General features: G+C 31.0%; 1 protein-coding gene across 4 annotated transcripts in view; it reads left to right on the top strand.

Moving 5' to 3' along the window:
- The window catches only part of LOC145268250 (E3 ubiquitin-protein ligase SH3RF1-like), a 152,713-nt gene extending 134,359 nt beyond the window's left edge, over positions 1-18,354 (top strand). The window contains exons 12-13 of one of the 4 annotated variants that reach the window (XM_080123583.1): positions 3,815-3,937; positions 17,767-18,082. In XM_080123583.1, coding sequence (XP_079979709.1) covers positions 3,815-3,937; positions 17,767-17,938 — 295 coding nt within the window. In that variant the 3' untranslated portion in view covers positions 17,939-18,082. Of the gene's footprint in view, positions 1-3,814; positions 3,938-17,766 lie in introns of all 4 variants that reach the window. The other 3 variants (XM_080123582.1, XM_080123585.1, XM_080123584.1) reach the window with 3 other exon arrangements.
- Positions 18,355-19,631: the final 1,277 nt, after the last annotated feature.

The raw sequence follows: 19,631 nt of genomic DNA, 5'->3' as shown, positions 1-19,631 counted from the left end.
AATTTTATATAAGAATACACTTTTAGATTTTATGTAGATTCTCTCACTTTTCTCTCTATAGGGAACAAAAACATTGAGTTATATAGATATAAATCAACATTTGTTTTCCTAAGGCTTTTTTCCTATATATTTTAATTGCACAAAATACATGTTACTATATACTTTAGTTTCGGGATTCAGTTATGTTTGAAAAGCTTTCATTATGGTTGTTCTAATTAGCCATAATAATAATAAAAAATATTTTTAAAAAATAGCTCCACAAATGATCCGTCTCTTAATAGCTTTTTGTCTCTCACCTTCATCCTCTCTCAACACATGTTTAACATCCGTACTCTTATTAAATATGTTGTTTTATTTCTCTCTTTTTACCTCCACTCTCTCCCACAACCATCAAAGATAATAAAGAAAGAATAAAAGGATAGAAATAAGTAAAAAAAAAAAAAAAAAAAAAAAAAAATTTTTTTTTTAATTAAAAAAATGTATGAGAAAGATATCCAACTAAAGTTAATTCCCTGAACTGAACAGTTTGAGTTCACTTAGACATGCAAACTGGCAGGTATAGACACAATCTTATATTGAAAACAAACTTAAAAAAACTTTCAGAAGATTAAAAATATGCATGTGGATAGAAAAGTTAGTTTTCTTGCATTTGGTAAAAGTTATTTGTCACCTATTTTTTTTTTTTGGTCCCCCGATTTATCGGAGAGGTACCTATATTTTCGGTGGCTTCCATGCGTCCGTTAGTCCAGACGATTGCCAGATAACCATCCATTAGTTTTTCCTGAAATTTTGCCACAAATTGTATTTCATTAAATAGATGTGCGCAGTAAAAAAAATTTTTTTTGCAAAAATTTCTGTTGCATCCTCAGGGGCTCAAAAAAGGTAAAAAAAAAATGGCCAAAAATGGTAAAAAAATATGACACGTTTTGCCCCATAACTTTGATCCATCCGTTAGATTTTTATGAAACTTAGCCAAAATGTAGAGCCCATTGTTCTTAATATAAATCCAGTATGGGTGACCCTGGCAAAATTCTGGTTCACTTCCCCGGAGACTTTTAGAACTAAAAACGCCTCTTTTTGTGGCTCTTTTTTCATATTTCTCAACAAAAACTTGATGTCTGACTATATAGTGGTTTTTCACAGTGGTCAACTCAAATATACATGTGTTAAGGCCTAAAACTGCGCCGTTATCCATTTACACGGGGATTCGGCATCTCCAAGGTCTCAAGAGTTACAGAAATTACACTTTTTACCCCATAGCGTTTGATCTGTCCATTAGATTTTCCTGTAACTTGGCCAAAAATGTGTAGGCCATTGTTCTTAATATAAATTCAGAATAATATATAAATAATAATATAAATAGAAGGTTGTGCCCATATTATGCCCTTTTAAAAGTACTTTAAATACTCAAAAAGGAACTGAAATTTGAGAAATGATTATTAATTGATGTCTAATGTTAAAAATTCATGAAGGGTTTCAACCCTTTTTTCAACCCCCTGTGCATAAAATTAAATTAAACTAAATATTGCCCACATTCGATTCCCCCATATGCCTAGCATATGTGTCCCAAAATTAATATTACACTTTAGAGACCTTAAATTAAGTTAGCTAATACGAATTTTGACATGGGTCATATATAGTGCATGTCAGGATGACCTTGATGTTAAAACAAAATTGTTCTCAGAGCCAGATCATGTGGAGTTGAGGTAGGGGGCAGAGGTCAAATATAATGGCAAGCAATCTACAAACAGAGGTCAAACACTGTAGACAAAAAAGGAGTGACAAATGACATTACATTTTTCAAATGAGAGAAAACTAAGGTTTTCAGATGATCTTTCCATGGATGCTATACGAACGAGGCCACTGCCAATGATACAGAGTACTGATAATCTCAGCGAATGTTAATTTGATGTCTGTGTCCATGCACATCACTCATTTTGTTAAGTTTAAGAAGTACATATAGCTATGATTACATTAATCTCTCTCTCAAATCCATTCCCTCTCAATAAAGCCTTGAGGAAAACTCGGCAGACGTCTTCATTAAAAAAAAAAAAAAAAAGCGACAATGACAAGAATAAGAGATCCACATAAACACACCACATACATATGTATAAAGACATTTATTTATTGCTCGTTAATGAAAACATTACATCAACATTGATTAGTTTAAGAGTGAATCCTATACATAGAAATATGCAAACATATAGATTTCTTGTTGATTTTTTTTTTTTTTTAACGATAATACGGTTAAGTAGCTTCTTCACCTTGAAGATCTTTTTACTTAAAAAATCGCCCATATTTTATTTGGACATAGATAAATATTTTTATCTATTTATTATTCTTAAAAAAGTAATCTATGGCCATGCATGTTTTGAGGCCCTACCTCTCCTCAGTGTAGTTTGACTGTCTCCCTTTAGGAATCGAACCTCCAGGCCATATATATTAGTTTTCGATTATCCTACAAAGTCTTAGATAATTTTACTGTTATTTTTAGTGTTTATAAACTTATATAATTAACGCACTGGACTGTAATACATATGGTCTGGGGATTCGATTCCTAGAGAGACAGTCAAGCTATGCTAAGGAGAGGTAGTGTCTCGAAACATGCATGTCCGTAAATTACCGTTTTAAAAATAATAGTAAAAAAATTTTTTTTTTATTTATTTACTTTTTTTTTTTTTTTTTTTTTTTTTTTTTTTAGTCCTTTGAGATGAGACTTCATAATTTGTGTATTCATTATTTTTGCGGACTGTTATCCTTATCTTTATAGTTGTGTTGTTTTACCAATTTTCGGACAACTCATCCTCTGGTCTTCGTCACGTGGTTCAGGGCCTGTAGTGCAGTGGATAGAGGTTGAGTCTCTTCAGCTCCAGGTGAGCACTGTCTGATGATAGCGGTCTAAATCCTACCCGAAGCAGGCTGGAGGATTAGCTGGCCAAAAACATGGTGGGATAACAACAAATATGGAAAGCAGTAATTACTGGAGATAATTTACAAGTCTTAGCGTTCCTATCCTATCCTAATCACCTGAAGAATTACTGTTTGAAAAAAATATATTTTTTATTTTATTTATTTTTTTTTAATCCTTTGAGATGAGGCTTCATAATTTGTATTGACAATCTTTTTTGCAAATTTTTATCCTCATCTTGTTGTTGTTTCTCCACATTTTGGCCAACTACTTCTCTGGCCTTCTTCAAGTGATTAACTAGGATAGTAATGCTGTGTTTGGTAACTGCATCCCCAGTAATTACTGCCTTCCAGAGTTATTGTCTCATCACATTTTGGCCAACTAATCCTTTGGCCTGCTTTGGGTAGGATTGAAACTGCTATCTTCAGATAATGCTCACCTGAAACCGTAGAGACTTAATTCCCTCTATCCACTGTTCATGGCGAAACAAAAACTATGAAGATGAGTATAACACTTTGCAAAAAGAATGCACGCTCATATACATATATTTCTACCTTTTACATGAATAGAGCTATAATCCATTACGTAAGAAAGAAGAATTCTTAGACAGGTTTTAAACATTTTAACATTTCAGAGATCACAATTATATTCGATTGATTCGGTTAGTAACACAAGAACCTTGATTTTGACATGCATTATTAGTATTAATAATTCAACTTTGGGATAAATAGAAAAGTTTTGATTGGAGGTCATTAAAGATGAGTTGTTTTTTTTTTCTTTCTTTCTTTCTTTTGTCAAACACTGTATAAGAAATCTTTTAAAAGGTAAGAAATATATATTTAAAAAAAAAAAAAGATTGTATTAATTCTGCAACAGCAATTTTTTTTTCTCTTGCCCCACTTTGAGGTGTGGGTCTTACCCCAGCGATGGAAGATTGACTAATCCGGTTCGGCACAAGAAATCTGGATCCTTAGATTTTTCGACCTCTTCAGCCGTAACAAAGACCTGCAAACAGAAAATGGTTACTAAGTAAGCATTTATAGTAGATATGTTTTTAAATTTATTTTATTTTTTACTTTTTTTTTTTTTGTATGGATTTTTGGGATTTGGAGTTATAAATTTTTTTTTCTTCGGACTAAAATCTTCAACAGCAGTCAAAATATAATATACTTATTGGAAGAGTCAATTGTGTATCTGATTAAGGGTGATATTACAATAGATCCTGCACTCTCAACCAATACCAACTCCTGCCCCACTGACGCAATGTTGCGTCCTAGTGCCTATTTTACAAGTATTTTAATGAAATATGCACTGATGAACTCATAGCACTTGTGTCCCCTTGATATAAATTCCTCTGACTAACCCAACAAGCAGCAAAATTCCACCTCTTCACTACAGAGGTTGCTAAATGTAGAAAAGCCTTGTATTCTAATAATTTCTTTCCCTGCACTGTTAGATTTTGGAATCCCCTCCATGTTTCCTAATATGCAGAAATTCAAATATAATGTGAACGGATATCTTGCTGCTGAACTCCCTAACAAAGTGTCCCTGTAAACATAGCCCAAGTAGAAGCTTCTTGCATCCAAGTAGCAATATGACTTGTTTGAGGTGAATAAGAGTAGAAAAAAAATTTAAAACTAAGGCAGTTGTTTTTATTAAGTCAATATCAGAACTTGAATCTGTAAGTCTTAAAAAATTTTCCTTTAACTGGATACATGTTTTATACATTTAAAGAAAATTAACATAATGTGATTATTTTTTTTTTCTTTTAGTATGCATAAAAATAATGGACATGGAAAGGGTATTCAACATTAGTTCAAGGCAAATTGGAACTTTTTTTTTTATAGATAAGGATTGATAATTTTTATTATTTAAACTATTTTAACTGCTGTTCTCATCTTTCATGTTATTCTCAAAAACGTTTTTATGTAAGTTTGAACAGAACCCTTTATTTAATCCACAAGGCTGCCTCTCATTCAAACAGCCATGACTGGGTAGAAGTCTAGGTTCTTATCCAGAATCCTCCGTATATCAAGACAAAAAATAAAAATTTGTATGATGTATTCATGATGAAATGAAAATATGTGAAAAATCATGAAAATTGATAGTAGTCCTATTTTTAAATAAGAAAATCAAATTTTATAACAGAACAGTGGCTGTCTTTTTTCTTTTTTTTTAATGGAAATCACTCTAGACAAAGCATGAAGCCACTATGTAAGAAGCTAAAAAAGAAAGCAATATTCCAAGGTCAAAACTTGCCAAACATAAGTGTTAGATGGATAGATTCTGACCCAGAAAACAGCAACTGTTCCCCCTTTGTCAGAAACATCGCTCATGGAATGTGAGAACTAAAAGACAAACTAAGGAAGCAAATTATGAGGATGTCTAAAATGTACGCAAAGTTCACTTTCTACTCTCTATTTTTCTGCCATTTTGAAAATCTAAAAAAAAAGGGGGTAGATAACAATAATTCAAAGATTTTTGTTGTAATGCCTATGAATTCCCATTAATCACCTAAAAATTATTTTCTTCATATAAATGAAACCACTTTGATCAATTTATCTGATTTTGGGAATATATTTTCATTTTAACATGAGTACATACATCATACAGATGTTTCTTTACTTGGACACCAATATTTAGTTTTATAACAGTCACAGAGAAACCAGAGGCAGAAACTATTGTTTTGAAGAGACTAGTTATTGTTGTACGACATTCATCCTATGTAGGTTGAACTGGCTTCCTCCTATTAAATTTACAGGTAGTCCCCAGATGTCTGACTAGTTATTAGCGTTTGTGCACAAGAGATAACTTGTCTCATTGTGCACAGCTGCTTTTCCTCAATCTGGGACGATGCTTTCATGTCATTTTTGCGTTTGAAGTGTCGCTCATCAAGAACAAAATGAATTATCCCTGCCCGGAAGTCACATTATTACACCAACTTCTGTTTGTGAGGTTACCTCTGACACCCAGGTATCACTAAAGCTTTCATTTAGATATCAGCTTTCGTTATGTAACAGTACTAGATTTGAGTATTTTGAAACAACTTAGCATATTCTTTTAGTAGAAACAATGTGTATAGGTTTGGTTTGTTTCTTTGTTTTTTACTAAGTGTGTGTGTGGGGGGTAGGGGGGGGTAGAAATATCTATATGATGCCCAGGCACGGAATACTCCCACCTATGATAGACCCATAGATCATGCTAGGTTAGCCATCTAGGAGATGGAAATTTTTATGTAACACCTCTCTGCATCATCACTTGAGTTGTTAAGCTTGTTCACTGAATCCAAACTTTGTAGAAGAAATATGACTAAAGTAGTTTATAAGGACATTTTGATGTCATATTATATCAGTTTTTATTGATTTAAAACTTCCAATGCATTTAATTAGTAAAGTTAGTCTGTTTCTAAGATTCAGAATCTGTTCCTTACATAATCGTTTAAGACGTGTGACTTTTTCTTTCCCCCCCACCACCTTTTGTAGAATTATGGAAATGAGAAGCACTTTTATATATTATTTCTATGTATTAAAAACCGTTGCATGAGATAAAAAAAAAACAAAAAAAAACTCTTAACTAAAACGAAAAGATTAGTTACCTATACTGTTTGGTATAGGTGGAACAAACTTGGAAAGTGTCCAAATGAAGAAAGGAAAGATGGAAAGTTCTTTGGTCTGTCAAGTCTGTCAGCACTTATCTTCAGAGATAATAGATACTGGAGCATCCTTTGAACAAATATGGGAGAGCGAGAAAAGATGTCTTCCAATTTTTTTTTTTTTTGTTTTGTTTTGTTTTTTCTGACTGACCATGATTCTTCCCAAAGGGGTTAAAGTAGTCCATCATTTCAAATGATCAGTTCATCAGATTTAGTCTAATATATGATATTAATGTTTCTCTTTGTAACGATTAGTAATTTTAATAAAAGGCATATACATAATTCTGTTTTACTAGTTGTTTAGGGCAAATATTGGTCCGGGTTTTTGAAAAATATTTTGTATTGCTAATTGATTGTAATATTCAATATTGATCAATATTTTATTTTTTATCATTATGTAAAAATGCTAGGTTTCCTGAGTATGCTAGAACAATCCAGTACAATGAGATGAGCCTAAAGATTCCCTTAGGTACTAGTAGTACTGGTTAGCAGTATTTAATCCTGGTCAATATTTTAGCTTTGATTAGTCATAAGTAGAGGAGGAGGGAAGTCCTTCTGTCACTCACTCATTAAAAACTGGATTTATTATGTAATAAATGTTAATGTACACAAATGATCAGCATATAAATATAAAGGGAGAGCTGGTTGTACATAAATGAACAATACACTTGAATACATCGGCGAAAAATGCAGATTAATATCAATGTTGGTGAGGACAATAGTCTGAAGAAAAACAATGTTTAATTTACTTTTATTTGTTTAAAAAACATTTTGCGGTTTTATCTTTCACCTTAGTAGAAAAACTGCTTTGGATTTTAGACACAAATGCTTTAAAAAAGAAAAAAGAAAAAAAAAATTGAAAAACTGCAAACTCAATTTTTATTTCTTTTTTATTATACTATATTAATAAAGTAATCTCGCTTATTTTCTTATTTCTTCCCCTCCTCCTCTGTGTTTATAATTTCAGTAGCAAAATCACAGAACAGTTCTCATGCAAATTCTTAACACTCAACACTTACGGCACTTCCCACATGTTTCAGGGAAACTTTGCATACATTTCAGCCACATTTTAAAATTTCAGAACAAAATGCCTCTTTCATATACATATTCTCATACAGAGGCTAGCAAACAGTTTCACTCTCTATCCATAAGTCCTCTAACTTCAATTATGTTATCTGGTTGCATTATTAAGTATATATATTTTCGTAAGACCATTATTATTATTTGCTTTCTTAGATAATACTATTTATCACATACTGCAATAGTTTTTGAATATAAATAATTAGGCACTCCTTCCTACATAACGTTTTTATGGAAATCGCTTGAGACGAGCCACGAAGCCACTGGATGTAAGGAACTAACAAGAACAAAAGCTGGTTACTGCAAAGACAGAAGATGCTTATTGGCGTTAGTCTTGAAAAGACCAAGGCTGTTGGTAGAAGGAAAACAGTAAGCAGAAAAAGAGTTTGCAGTCCTTGAAAAGGAGCTACTGGAATACATTACATTCTACAGTTTGTTAGGACTGTATTCCCCAAATAAAGGATTATCATAAGAATAATAATATGAACAATCTCTCTAAGTCTCTTAATAAAAGTCCCTTACAAGAACTCTCTCTCTCTCTCTCTCTGAGTCTTACAACATCCCTCACTGTAATAAGACTCTTTCTAAGCATCTCTATAATAAGACTCTCTCAATGAAACCCCAATATATAACACTTGATTTTTAGTCTTTAACTCAATCCAATACTAACAAGTTTAGTCATTCTTTGTCAAGTGATCATAAAACACCGTAAATGATGTTTCTTACTTTGATTCAGGCATTAACGATTTTCCATAGGCTGTGATTTTTTTTTTTTTTTTATTGGGTCTCACTTGAAGAAAATTCATTTTTATTGTTTTATTCACATTAACAATTTACTAAATAATTTTGCTTCATTAACCAAATGCTTTGCAAGAATTCTGACTCAAATAAATACTTTTTTTTTTTTTTTTTTTTAAATATATTTTGAGTGGTCCTCTGCTCTTGATCACAAAATGTAGTGAAAAGAATCAAAATGAAAAAAACCCTAAGAATGCTGAAAATTTTATCTTTGGCCAGTCCATGATAGTTCATAAAATCTCATAACCATTTGACATAAAAGAACATAGTATTGTTTAAAAATGTTTTTAAATTTTTAAATGCAATCCAACCAGCATCAACATAAAAAACTCATTTCAATACCTATAAATGACACTAAATATTGATGAATAGATGAGAAACTGAAAAGAATGTATTAACGGAAAAATAAAAATTAATATCACAATAAATAACAATATTATATAATAACTTAACTCGTTCATATTTTTGGTCCCCCAATTTACTGGAGAGGGATCTGTTTTCAGTGGCGTCCGTTAGTCCAGATGATTGCCAGGTAACCATCCATTAGTTTTTTTCTGAAATTTGTCCACAAATTGTATTTCATTAAATAGATGGGCACAGTAAAAAAACTTTTTTGCAAAAATTCCCGTTGCATTCCTAGGGGCTCAAGAGGTCAAAAATGCCCCAAAATGGTTAAAAAAAAAAAAAAAAAAAAAAAACACGTTTTGCCCCATAACTTTTGATCCATCCATTAGATTTTTCGGAAACGTGGCCCAAATGCCTATTGTTCTTAATATAAATCCAGTATGGGTGACCCTGGCAAAATTCTGGTTCATGTCCCCGTAAACTTTGTGGTAAAAACACCCCTTTTTGTGGCTCTTTTTTCATATTTCTCAAAAAAAAACTTGATATGTCTGACTATATAGTGGTTTTTCATGGTGGTCAACTTAAATATACATATGTTAAGGCCTGAAACGGTGCCGTTATCCATTTACATTGGGATTCGGCATCCTCAGGGGTTCAAAAGAAGTCCAAAATGGCCAAAAAATACACTTTTGGCCCCATAGCGTTTGATCCATCCATTAGATTTTCCTGTAACTTGGCCAAAATGTGGAGGCCATTGTTCTTAATAGAAATCTTTTTGGAGATCTTTTTTCATATTACTCAAAAACTTGATATGTATGTCTATATAGTGGTTTTTCATAGTGCTGAATTCAAATATACATGCCTTAAGGCATGAAACTGCACTGTTTGTCCATTTTCACTGGGATTCGGCATTCCCAGGAGCTCAAAAGGGGTCACAAATGCCCCCAAATTGCAAAAAATTACACTTTTAACCCCATAACATTTGCCCCATCCATTAGATTTTTCTGAAACTTGGCAAAAATGTGAAGGCAATGTTGGCCCTTCACACTTTTCACATTCATCATTTTTTCACTATTTTTTTGTGGCACCGTCTCACATGCAGCACCAGAGGGGGATCACGCACGCATGGCTTATTGTTATTATTAATGAAATATATATAAATAAAAATAAATAGTATAACAATACCGCTTGAAATATCAAAATAAAACATAATGACTATAACATTGTTTTTGTGCTTCTTACATAATCTATTACCTTGAAAATAGTTCTCGAGAAGCATATGTGGAATAACATACAAATTTATGCATTAGGTATGTATATATATATATATATATATATATATATATATATATATATATATATATATATAAATAAAATGGCTCTATGGACAAATTTATCTTTAGTTGACCTTTGACAACCAAAAATTTTCGTTTACTAGCCAAACAGAAAAGTTACTAGCCAAACCCACGTAATTTGTGGAATATGAGATCTTCGTTCTGTGACGAGTATGTACATCATAAAGATCTTTGTGTTTTTTTTTTTTTTTTTAATAAGTGTAGATCTAAATATACAACAAATTTTATGTTGATACTTGAAGGTATAAACATTCTAATTTCTTCAGATATTTTGTTAAACAGCCTTTGTGAAAAAAAAAAAGAATATTGTCCTATTAAACTTTTGTTTAAATAATTTAACTTTGCACATTTTATTTTAAAAAAAAAAGTTGAAAATATATTTTTCACTCATTAGTGAGCTTTGGAAAATTGTCGGTGAAAGAAACACAATCGTCAAAAGATAAGCATTTCATTATTTCTAGTCGCCACTTTGAAAAATCACTCAAATATGCTTCACTAACAATGTAGAGCCCTTTTATTTATATATATATATATATATATATATATATATATATATATATGCCATTCACAAACAGTTTTGCCATATCATGGTTCTTTAATGTGGCTATAAGCTGAAATTCGAAACCTGACCACTTTATTAGCAGTCGATTTCTTACTCTGATGCTATCAACACTAAAGGAAAAATCATTTTTATGGGGCTTATGTTTAGATATTATTGACTGTCTCCATTCTTTTATGAAGAGCTGTGTTTGTGAGAGAGATTGTGAGGATGAAAATTTATCAAAAACGCATATGTAGAAAGAAAAGATTAAAAGGAGACATCTATTTATACTGCTTGCACTAAAAACATAGTAATAATAAAAAAAAAAATTAAAAAAAAACGCTTATGGACGATGGTTAGTTTATCCTTTTATCTATGACTCATTTGAGTTTCTCGTTTTTCACATACTTTTTGTTAACATATTTCAGCCCAACTTCATATTTTTCACACAAAATCCAACCTATGACTCCAAACTGCATATCTCTTCATCTACCATTTTTAGTTTTTTTGCTACTGTTTACCATCTATTTGCAAAACGGCTTCCTTCTGTAACATGTTGAACTTTCTTTAATACTGTCCACCTGGACAACGGTTTGATTTATCTTTTATAATAATAGAAAATCCACTGTGAATTAATAAACCCTATTGATATTGAAAAAAAAAAAAATTCAAAATTTAACGGTTTACAAAGACCAAACAAGTTCAGATTTTTTTTTAAATAAATTTATTTATTGAAATCAAATTTTCGATTCATAAAAGAATCTTCATCAGGATAGTCCAAGATAACTTATTTTACATGCCTTGCTGGAAGTAAATAAATAAAAAAATTTAAAAAATTAAAAAAAAAAAAATTTAACATTTCCAGGTTGGTATCTGAGGATGTGTTTAATTCAGTGGAGATGTACTCCTGAAAGATGTACTCCTGAATCTACTCTAGCAGTAGGCAACAAGGTAGTACTCCACGTAATGGTGTGTTGACAATCTGCTACAAGATGCCTTCTGGAACCTGCATGTCAAACATGTTTGCCACAGCGAATGACAACATCTGAAGTGTGTGCAACACAGTTACACTTCGTGGATCACCTAAGACACTTCATAGCTGGGGCTGGCTCAATCCTAATGAACAAAATGTATACTCGTATCTGAGTTTTGCTAATGATGACAAGTATTTATTGTTGTTGTTAGTATGAATGTACATTTTTTTATTTTATTTATTTGTAGGGGGGGTTCTTCTGATATATGATGAGAAGGTTCATGGCTAAAAAATGTTTTAGAACTATTGGACTACACGCTTTCCAAGTTTGGCATCAAAAAGTGGGTTGGCAGTTACAACGGCCAAAACGTATGTGAATGTAACAATCCAGGCAAGAATAATAGTCCAAATAATCCCTCAGAAATGTATATTGATGAGAATGTTCTTTCAAACCTGAGTATAACTCCTTGTGTCTAGGAGGTAGATAAAATAATTGACCAACAGACTGAGCCTGTTATAGAGATGTATGGATACATCTATATAAACGCAAATGTCTGTAGATTTCCTATAGAAAGATTAAAGAATTTACATAAAACTAAAAAGTATATTTAGATATAAGCATTTGAAAGGAATGCAATCAAAGTTGTCCCGAAATGAAAGTAAAAAGTGAACCTTGAGTTTATTTTCAGCAGCTTCATAACTTTCACTTTATTTTTGTCCTTTAGCCCTCACATTCCATAAGTGATGTTTCTGACAAAGGGGGAAGAATTGATGTTTTCAGAATAAGAATCTATTCCATCTAACACTTGGCTACTTTTTGACTTTGAAGTTTTTTTGTTTAATTTTTTTTTTTTTTTTTTTTTTTTTTTTTTAATTTTTATTCCTTACATCAAGGATTTTCATGCCTTGTCTGGAACAATTTGCATTAAAAAAAAAAAAAAGTGTCTTTCTAACTTAAGGGAACTAAAGGTAGAATCTTCCTTCAAACTTTAAATGTGTCCTATTTTGAAGAAATTTAATCATGTGTGTAAACGTCTCTGGGGAAGACAATGGAAGCAGTCCCAGATTTCAATGTACTGCTTAATGTGTTGAATATCTATGTGTCCCGTATTAGTGAGTTATAGTAGATATTTGAAACTTTAATGAAATTTAAAGCATGTATAAAAGTTGCATAAAAGTTCAGTTACTTCCAATGATATTAGGAAGTAAAACAAGAGGTGGCAGTAAAAAAAAAAAAAATAAAATCATATGATGGTGTTATGAGCATAGAGAATAAAGAAGTGTTTCCTATTCAACTCCAATCAAAGTTTTGTCTTCTAGCTAGTCATAATCAAGGGCTGATACTAAAATCTTTGCGGCTACAAGATAGCATTTTAAGGTTATAACCTCATGTATTTTGAAAATCATTTTTACATATAAATAAAAAAAATCCTTTTTTAAAAATAAAAAAAAGAGGTAAGCAAATTTATTACATTTGGTTCTTGTTCAGAATTCTCTCGTATTAAAAAAACAAAATTAAAGAAAAATCTCTGTACATATCCATGACAAAACAAAAAGATCATATTCCAAATGTTACGCTAATTGATCGTGTTTTATTTTTAAATAAGAAAATCAAATTTTATGAATATCTGCAAAAACAACTGCCTTATCTGCCATTTTGAAAACAGTCAAAAAAAAAAATAAAGGTAAATAGCTCAATCCATGCTTATTAGATTTACGTTGTAATGCCTATGAATTCCCATTAATCGCTAAGAAATGATTTTCATTATAATAACTACCTGATCAATTTACATAATTTTTGAAATGTGATGTTTTCGTTTTGTCATGGATACATATATCATACAGATGTCTGTTTTTTAATTATTTTTGTTTTCAATTTAGGGGAATTCTAGACAAGGACATTATTTCCTCTGGATATGTGTTTTCCTTCTAAGTTACGAAATGTTTTATTTGTTTGTTTTGGTTGCACAAATTTGAATAAGAATTCAATTATTAAAACATTGTATGTTTGTGTTTTTTGTTGTCTCCCCCCCCTTTATTTTTTTTTTCAATGATTTAAGCTGCATGCTGTTTTAAAGTGAGTTTTATTTTTAATGATGTAAGCGGCATCTTGTTTGAAAATTCTATTGTTTTTGATATTTTATTGATATCTATTTCAGATTTTTATAATACTTTTTAAGATAATCTAAGAAGTATTAAATTACTACCCCAAATTAATTTATCTCTAAATGAATAAATGCAAATGATTTTCCTCTCTGTCCTTAAAATCAAAATGGGTTGTGCTTATTTAATTTTTATATAGCATAAAATCTTAAAATGCCTTATATATATGTGTGTGTCAACTGTAAATACCCACAAATACATTTTGATCTTCATAATTTGCATATTTAGTTTATAAACAACTACTAATAAATTAATATTCTGTAACCAAACACTGAGATAGATTCAAAGGATGCACTAGTACCTAAAACTTTGTTACAGTAAATAAAAAAATCATTATTCCTTATAATTCTTAGTAAAATAGAATTACCTCACTTAGAACAATGCGTTAAACTTCTGAGTTGCATAATATGCTCCTGAAAAAAGGGTGTCAGAAAAACGTACAAATGGAATAACAGTTGTTAAAATAATCGAAAAAAGACAAAAGATTTAACTCTGTATTTTCTAAATTCAATCGTTTTTGCAATCCGACGGAAAAAAAAGAAAAAAATCACTTTAAAGAAAATAAAGTTAAGTCACTAAGAGAAAAAATGCAAATTTTACATTTTTAGGCATTTACAACGGTGAATTCTTTGCCAATAAAAACTTTAAAATTTTAAGAATTAAAAAGCAAATTTTAGAATTTCACATGGAATAACCCATTTCTAAGTCACAAAGTAAGTGTTAACCCATTTCATAAGCAGATAGCATTTTAAGGACATATAACCAAAGCAAATTGCTTAAAAGAGGGAAATAGCTCATTGAAAAATTTGTCATCCACAAATAGAAAATTAAGTCAAAACAGTGTGATAAAACTTTGCAGTAAAAAAAAAAAAAAAAAAATTACATGTCCTTTTTTAATCTTACCACTAACCTTAAGTCCTGGTAGTAATACATAAAAAAAATATTTTTTTTTAAATCCCAACACACATGCAACCGTAACTAATTTCCCAGAGATTAAGGAAATGGCCAAGATTTAAAAAAAAAAAAAAAATGGATACATGTTCTTCAATAAATTATCTGGTCGAGAAATAGTCATCAATTTTTGTTTAATTTATGTGCTGAACTTATCTCCAATTCTAGATTCTAAAATGACTCTTTTTATTTATTTTATTATTTTTCCCCCCTAAGATTTTCAGGCTGTTTACATGGAATCACTATTAAAAGTCCTAAAACAGTTGAATTTCTTTCCTGTTCTTTGTCTTTGTCTCCTTTGCAATGGAAGTTACATGTTGGTTGGTTGTTTTTGTTTTACGGCATATCAACCCTTTTCAGGTTATTTAATGCCGAATCCAGTGATTTTGAAGAAAAAATTTAATATATATTTGTTTTTGTTTGGGGGGGGGGGGGTTAGTCGGTTTCTATTTAACTCATAGTTGGGACCCTAACAGGTACTACCAATCTGGGTCAGAGCGGACCTGGGAGCCAAGGCAATTAAAAGGTGGCTCCACACTCCCCAAAGCCCGCAAGCTGGGGCCTGACCATCGGATATAGTTTAAGGTCATATCCAGGACCTGACAACATGTTGAGTTTACAGGTTAAAACGTGTGTAAACGTGTACATATGTCACATTGTCAACTATAAAATAGCAAAATTGACAGAAATTTCAAAAAAAAGACATCACTTTTTTTTTTTTTTTTTACATTCTTTTCCTCCTTCACACTATGGGTTCCCTGCCTGCCTACTACCACCCTTTTTTTTTTTTTTTTTTTTTTTTTTTTGCTTAACACACACCTCCAAACACCCAAGCAATGCCGGGCACCCAGGCCAGTAGCAAATGGATGTTTCTCCCATTATTCATATTTAACACTCGATCATCCGTCGATATTGAATGTACACACAAAATGATGATGTCACAGATTTTATGGTGAAAAATGAAGTTCCCTACCGGTATTTTATTAGCAAGCACTTTAACTATTACTGTACCTTTTCACCATATACTAGTCTACCCAAAATAAAAATGGGATTCTAATTTTTTTTTTTTTTTTTCAATTTAACAGATTAAAGTATATATTGAAAAAAAAAAAAGAAACCATTGAATTTATTTCCTTTTTTATAAATTTTTTTGTTCAGATTTGATAAAGTGAAATGGGGTTGGAAGCACTTGGAAAATAAAAAACATTTTCCCTCAAATTTTGTGAAAATGCATTGTGATTAAATACCAAAAATTTTTTTGAAAGTCTGACCTTTTTTGTTTGCTAGATTTATTAAACACATGTATATCTGCACATTAAAAATGGCCACTACGTGGTAACCTTGTTTTAAGGTGTTGATAATGTAAACATGATTTTAATTTCGTATTTTCATTATTTATTTCATAATTTTTGAATGGTACGGAAGTTATGATGACAATATTAACTTATTAAAACTACATTATGTTACATGTAGGGGAAGTTAGTTTTGTGGTGTGCTTTAAAGGTACCTAGAGACCAAGTTTCAATTCTTGATCAAGACATACTAAAGACTCAAAAGAATTGTACTTGATACCCTTTTGTTAACCACACAACACTATAAAGCAAAGTATCAATAACAAATGGATTTTTTCTGAGAAAGGTGTAGTAACTAATGAAAAGGGAGCTTTCAGGTTTTCTCTTACTATGGTTGACCACATTACAAAACAAAGTTATTTGTTTAATGCACACTCTGATAATTTTTTTTTAATATTTTTGTAAGAGACTTAAAAGAAATTGTTTTTGTTTGTCAGCTATTTGTTTCTCTTATGACAATTCCATTTTATCATGTTTTAACAATTTCATGTCCAAATAGCGTTTCTGCTCTGTAAGTTGACACAATCATTATCAGACTCTGCTTTTTAAATAGGAGGATCTCCTAAAATACAAATCAGAACAAAAAAGGCACCACTGCCTAACAGACTTCAGGAGGGTTTTTTTTTTTTTTTTTTCATAATATAGCAAAAATATAATTTAAAACAAAATTTTAATGGTCAATATCTATTGTGCTTTATGTACATAAAAAAAAATATTACATCAAGAGTTGGTAAAAAAGTTTTTTTTCCAGATATTCAAATTAATTATACACATTCCAGTTCGCTGAGTGAACGAGCTATTCTTGCAGCTCAATACAAAGACATCCATGAATTTAACACTATTATTCAATGTAAAATTCCAAGTGAATTATGTTGTGAAATATAAACCAATCCAAGCTTTGCAATGGCACATGGCTTGCAGTAAAAAAAAAAAAAAAAATTAACAAACAATATCATAGAAACAACAATCTTAACAGGACTTTTCACAGGTGAATATATCTTCATTCCACGCATTCCTATGATTGCACTGGATATACCATTACACTTTAGGAAATTGCACTTTCCAATTTTATTGTCGTTTGCAATCACCAACAAAGATCAGGGAACAATCTTTACAATTGTGTGGTGTACAGCTACACACTGACTGTTTTTTCACATGAGCAATTTATGTTGCATGTTCAAGAGTCAGCAAACCAGAAAATCTCTATATCAAGAAAATGGAACAACAAAAACTGTGTACCCATACGAAATAGGAAATTAAACCTATAAGAAACATGTTTTTTTTTTCTCATTTTGGAACTTTTTCCATTGCGCCAATTTGGGCCACAGCAATGCGTGGGGAGGATACAGCTAGTGTGTATATATATATATATATATATATATATATATATATATATATATATATAAAATTTAGTACTTAAAACTATAACTTTATATGTTTTTTGTTTACACAGAATAATACATTTTCACTCATATAAAAAAAAAATGAATTTCATAATCATTAATTAATAAATGCTGAAAATTTCATTAAATTTGAATTTTTAATCGAAAGGAGTGGTGAAATTCTTTTTTTTTTTTTTACATTTTGGGGATCAGCCATTCATTTTGCACGTAACTAAGATTTTTTTCTCTCTCATTTTCTATTTTAGATATCGTTGCATAGCACCTTACCCACCTCAAGGAGAAATGGAATTGGAACTAAAAACTGGAGACATCGTTCTTGTTTACAAAAAATGGGAAGATGGCTGGTTTAAAGGAGCGCTTCAACGAACTGGGAAGAATGGACTTTTTCCTGGTAGTTTTGTCACCAAATGTGATTAACTGTGACTTTCACTAGAAGAAAAGGGGGGTCAATCTGGAGTTATCCGGCACACTTCAAGGTATATAGCTTCGTCTTGGTGTGCATCGTATCAACATTACGAATACACTGTGATAAATCTATACAAAAAGATTAAAAAAAAAAAAGTTTACATCAATTTATGATGGAGTGTTTCTCTAATGACTCCTGTTTATCAAAGTCTTTGTATGACGTCCATTTTAAAGAAATACATGCACACACACAAATTCAGGATCTGTTCAGCATACAGCCAAATTATATTTTGGCCAGTATATGGCTAAATTGGCAATTTGTCTAACAAAGAGTGGTCACTTCATAGAAGGCTCAAACATGGATGTTTTTTTCTTTTTGTTCTTATCTAGAATTCCCTCTATATTAAAAAAATAAGAATAAAGAAAAATCTAGATGATGTACATATATGATGAAAGGGAAATATATTCCAAAAATCATGTAAATTGATCAAGTAGTTATATTTTTAAATTAGAAAATCAAATTTTATACGTGTTGGAAGAGTGATTGTTTTGGCCGCCATTTTGAAAAACAAAACAAAATAAGCAAGGGAGATAATTTAATAATTAAAACTTGCAAGATTTATATTTTAATGCCTACAAATTCCCATTAATCACTGACAAATGATTTTCTCCATAAAAATAAAACTACTTGATCAATTTACATGACATTTAGAATATTATATTTTAGTTTCATCATGAATACATCCATCATACAGATTTTACTTTTATTTTTTAATATAGGAGGGATTCTGAACAAGAACCTTTTTTTTTTTTTTTTTTTTTTTTTTATAAATCGCTATCGAGTCTTGCAAGTGAGTTACACAGTAATCCATGAAGAGCATGATCTGCTTCGAGGGGTCGCTAGTTTACTTGCAGAGCTTGCCACACAAACAGCACAAGAACAGAAAATACCTATTCCAATTGGCCAATTTCTGAATGCATACTTGACCACACAGGTTTTGCAAGTGTAAGAATCTCTGACATTAAACTACATTCTTCTAGCACTACATCTCAATTCAGCAAAGGCACTTTGTCTCGTCTCAAAATCCACAACATACTTTAAACACATATGATGGTTGTCTAATGACTGGATGAACATGATTATCGCTGACAGAATGATCTTTAAATAAATTTATTTCCACAAACACAAGGTCAAGTTAACAGGAGACAAAGTGTTATCAAGCTTGTGCAAGGGTTTTAAGTCGAGGGCAGCTTCAGTACTCCTATTCCTAACACCATAATGACTCTCACTAGCTAGAAGTTCAGACACAAATAGAGTGCAAGACATCTGACTCAGCAGAGCGGCATGTTTTATATACGAGTTGGTCTTCTCTTACATATATACATGAATAAGAGAGATAATACGCAGAGACTAGTAGTGTAGTCAGGGGAGATAATCATTGTCTCCTCTAATTGGTCCAAATTTATGAGAAATAAACGTAGAAATTAATTTAATAAATACACATGCATACCTCTTGTTGAGTCATGTCATTGCAAAATAAAATCAGAAATGTAAAGAATAAGCCAATGAAAATTTTTCTTTAAATAGTCTGCAATCCATGGAAATATTGTTCTGACTGTATATTTTTTAAGCTTTTATAAGCATAAGTGGCAGATGTAATTTTTCTATATTGAGTGAAGAACAGTAAATTTGAAGGCAAGAAGA

This window comes from Euprymna scolopes, chromosome 43 (genome assembly GCF_053919585.1).
Source record: "Euprymna scolopes isolate OS-2025 chromosome 43, ASM5391958v1, whole genome shotgun sequence".
NCBI classification, from domain to species: domain Eukaryota; kingdom Metazoa; phylum Mollusca; class Cephalopoda; order Sepiida; family Sepiolidae; genus Euprymna; species Euprymna scolopes.
Note: the sequence above shows the minus strand (reverse complement) of the source record. Positions and strands in the feature narration are given on the sequence as shown.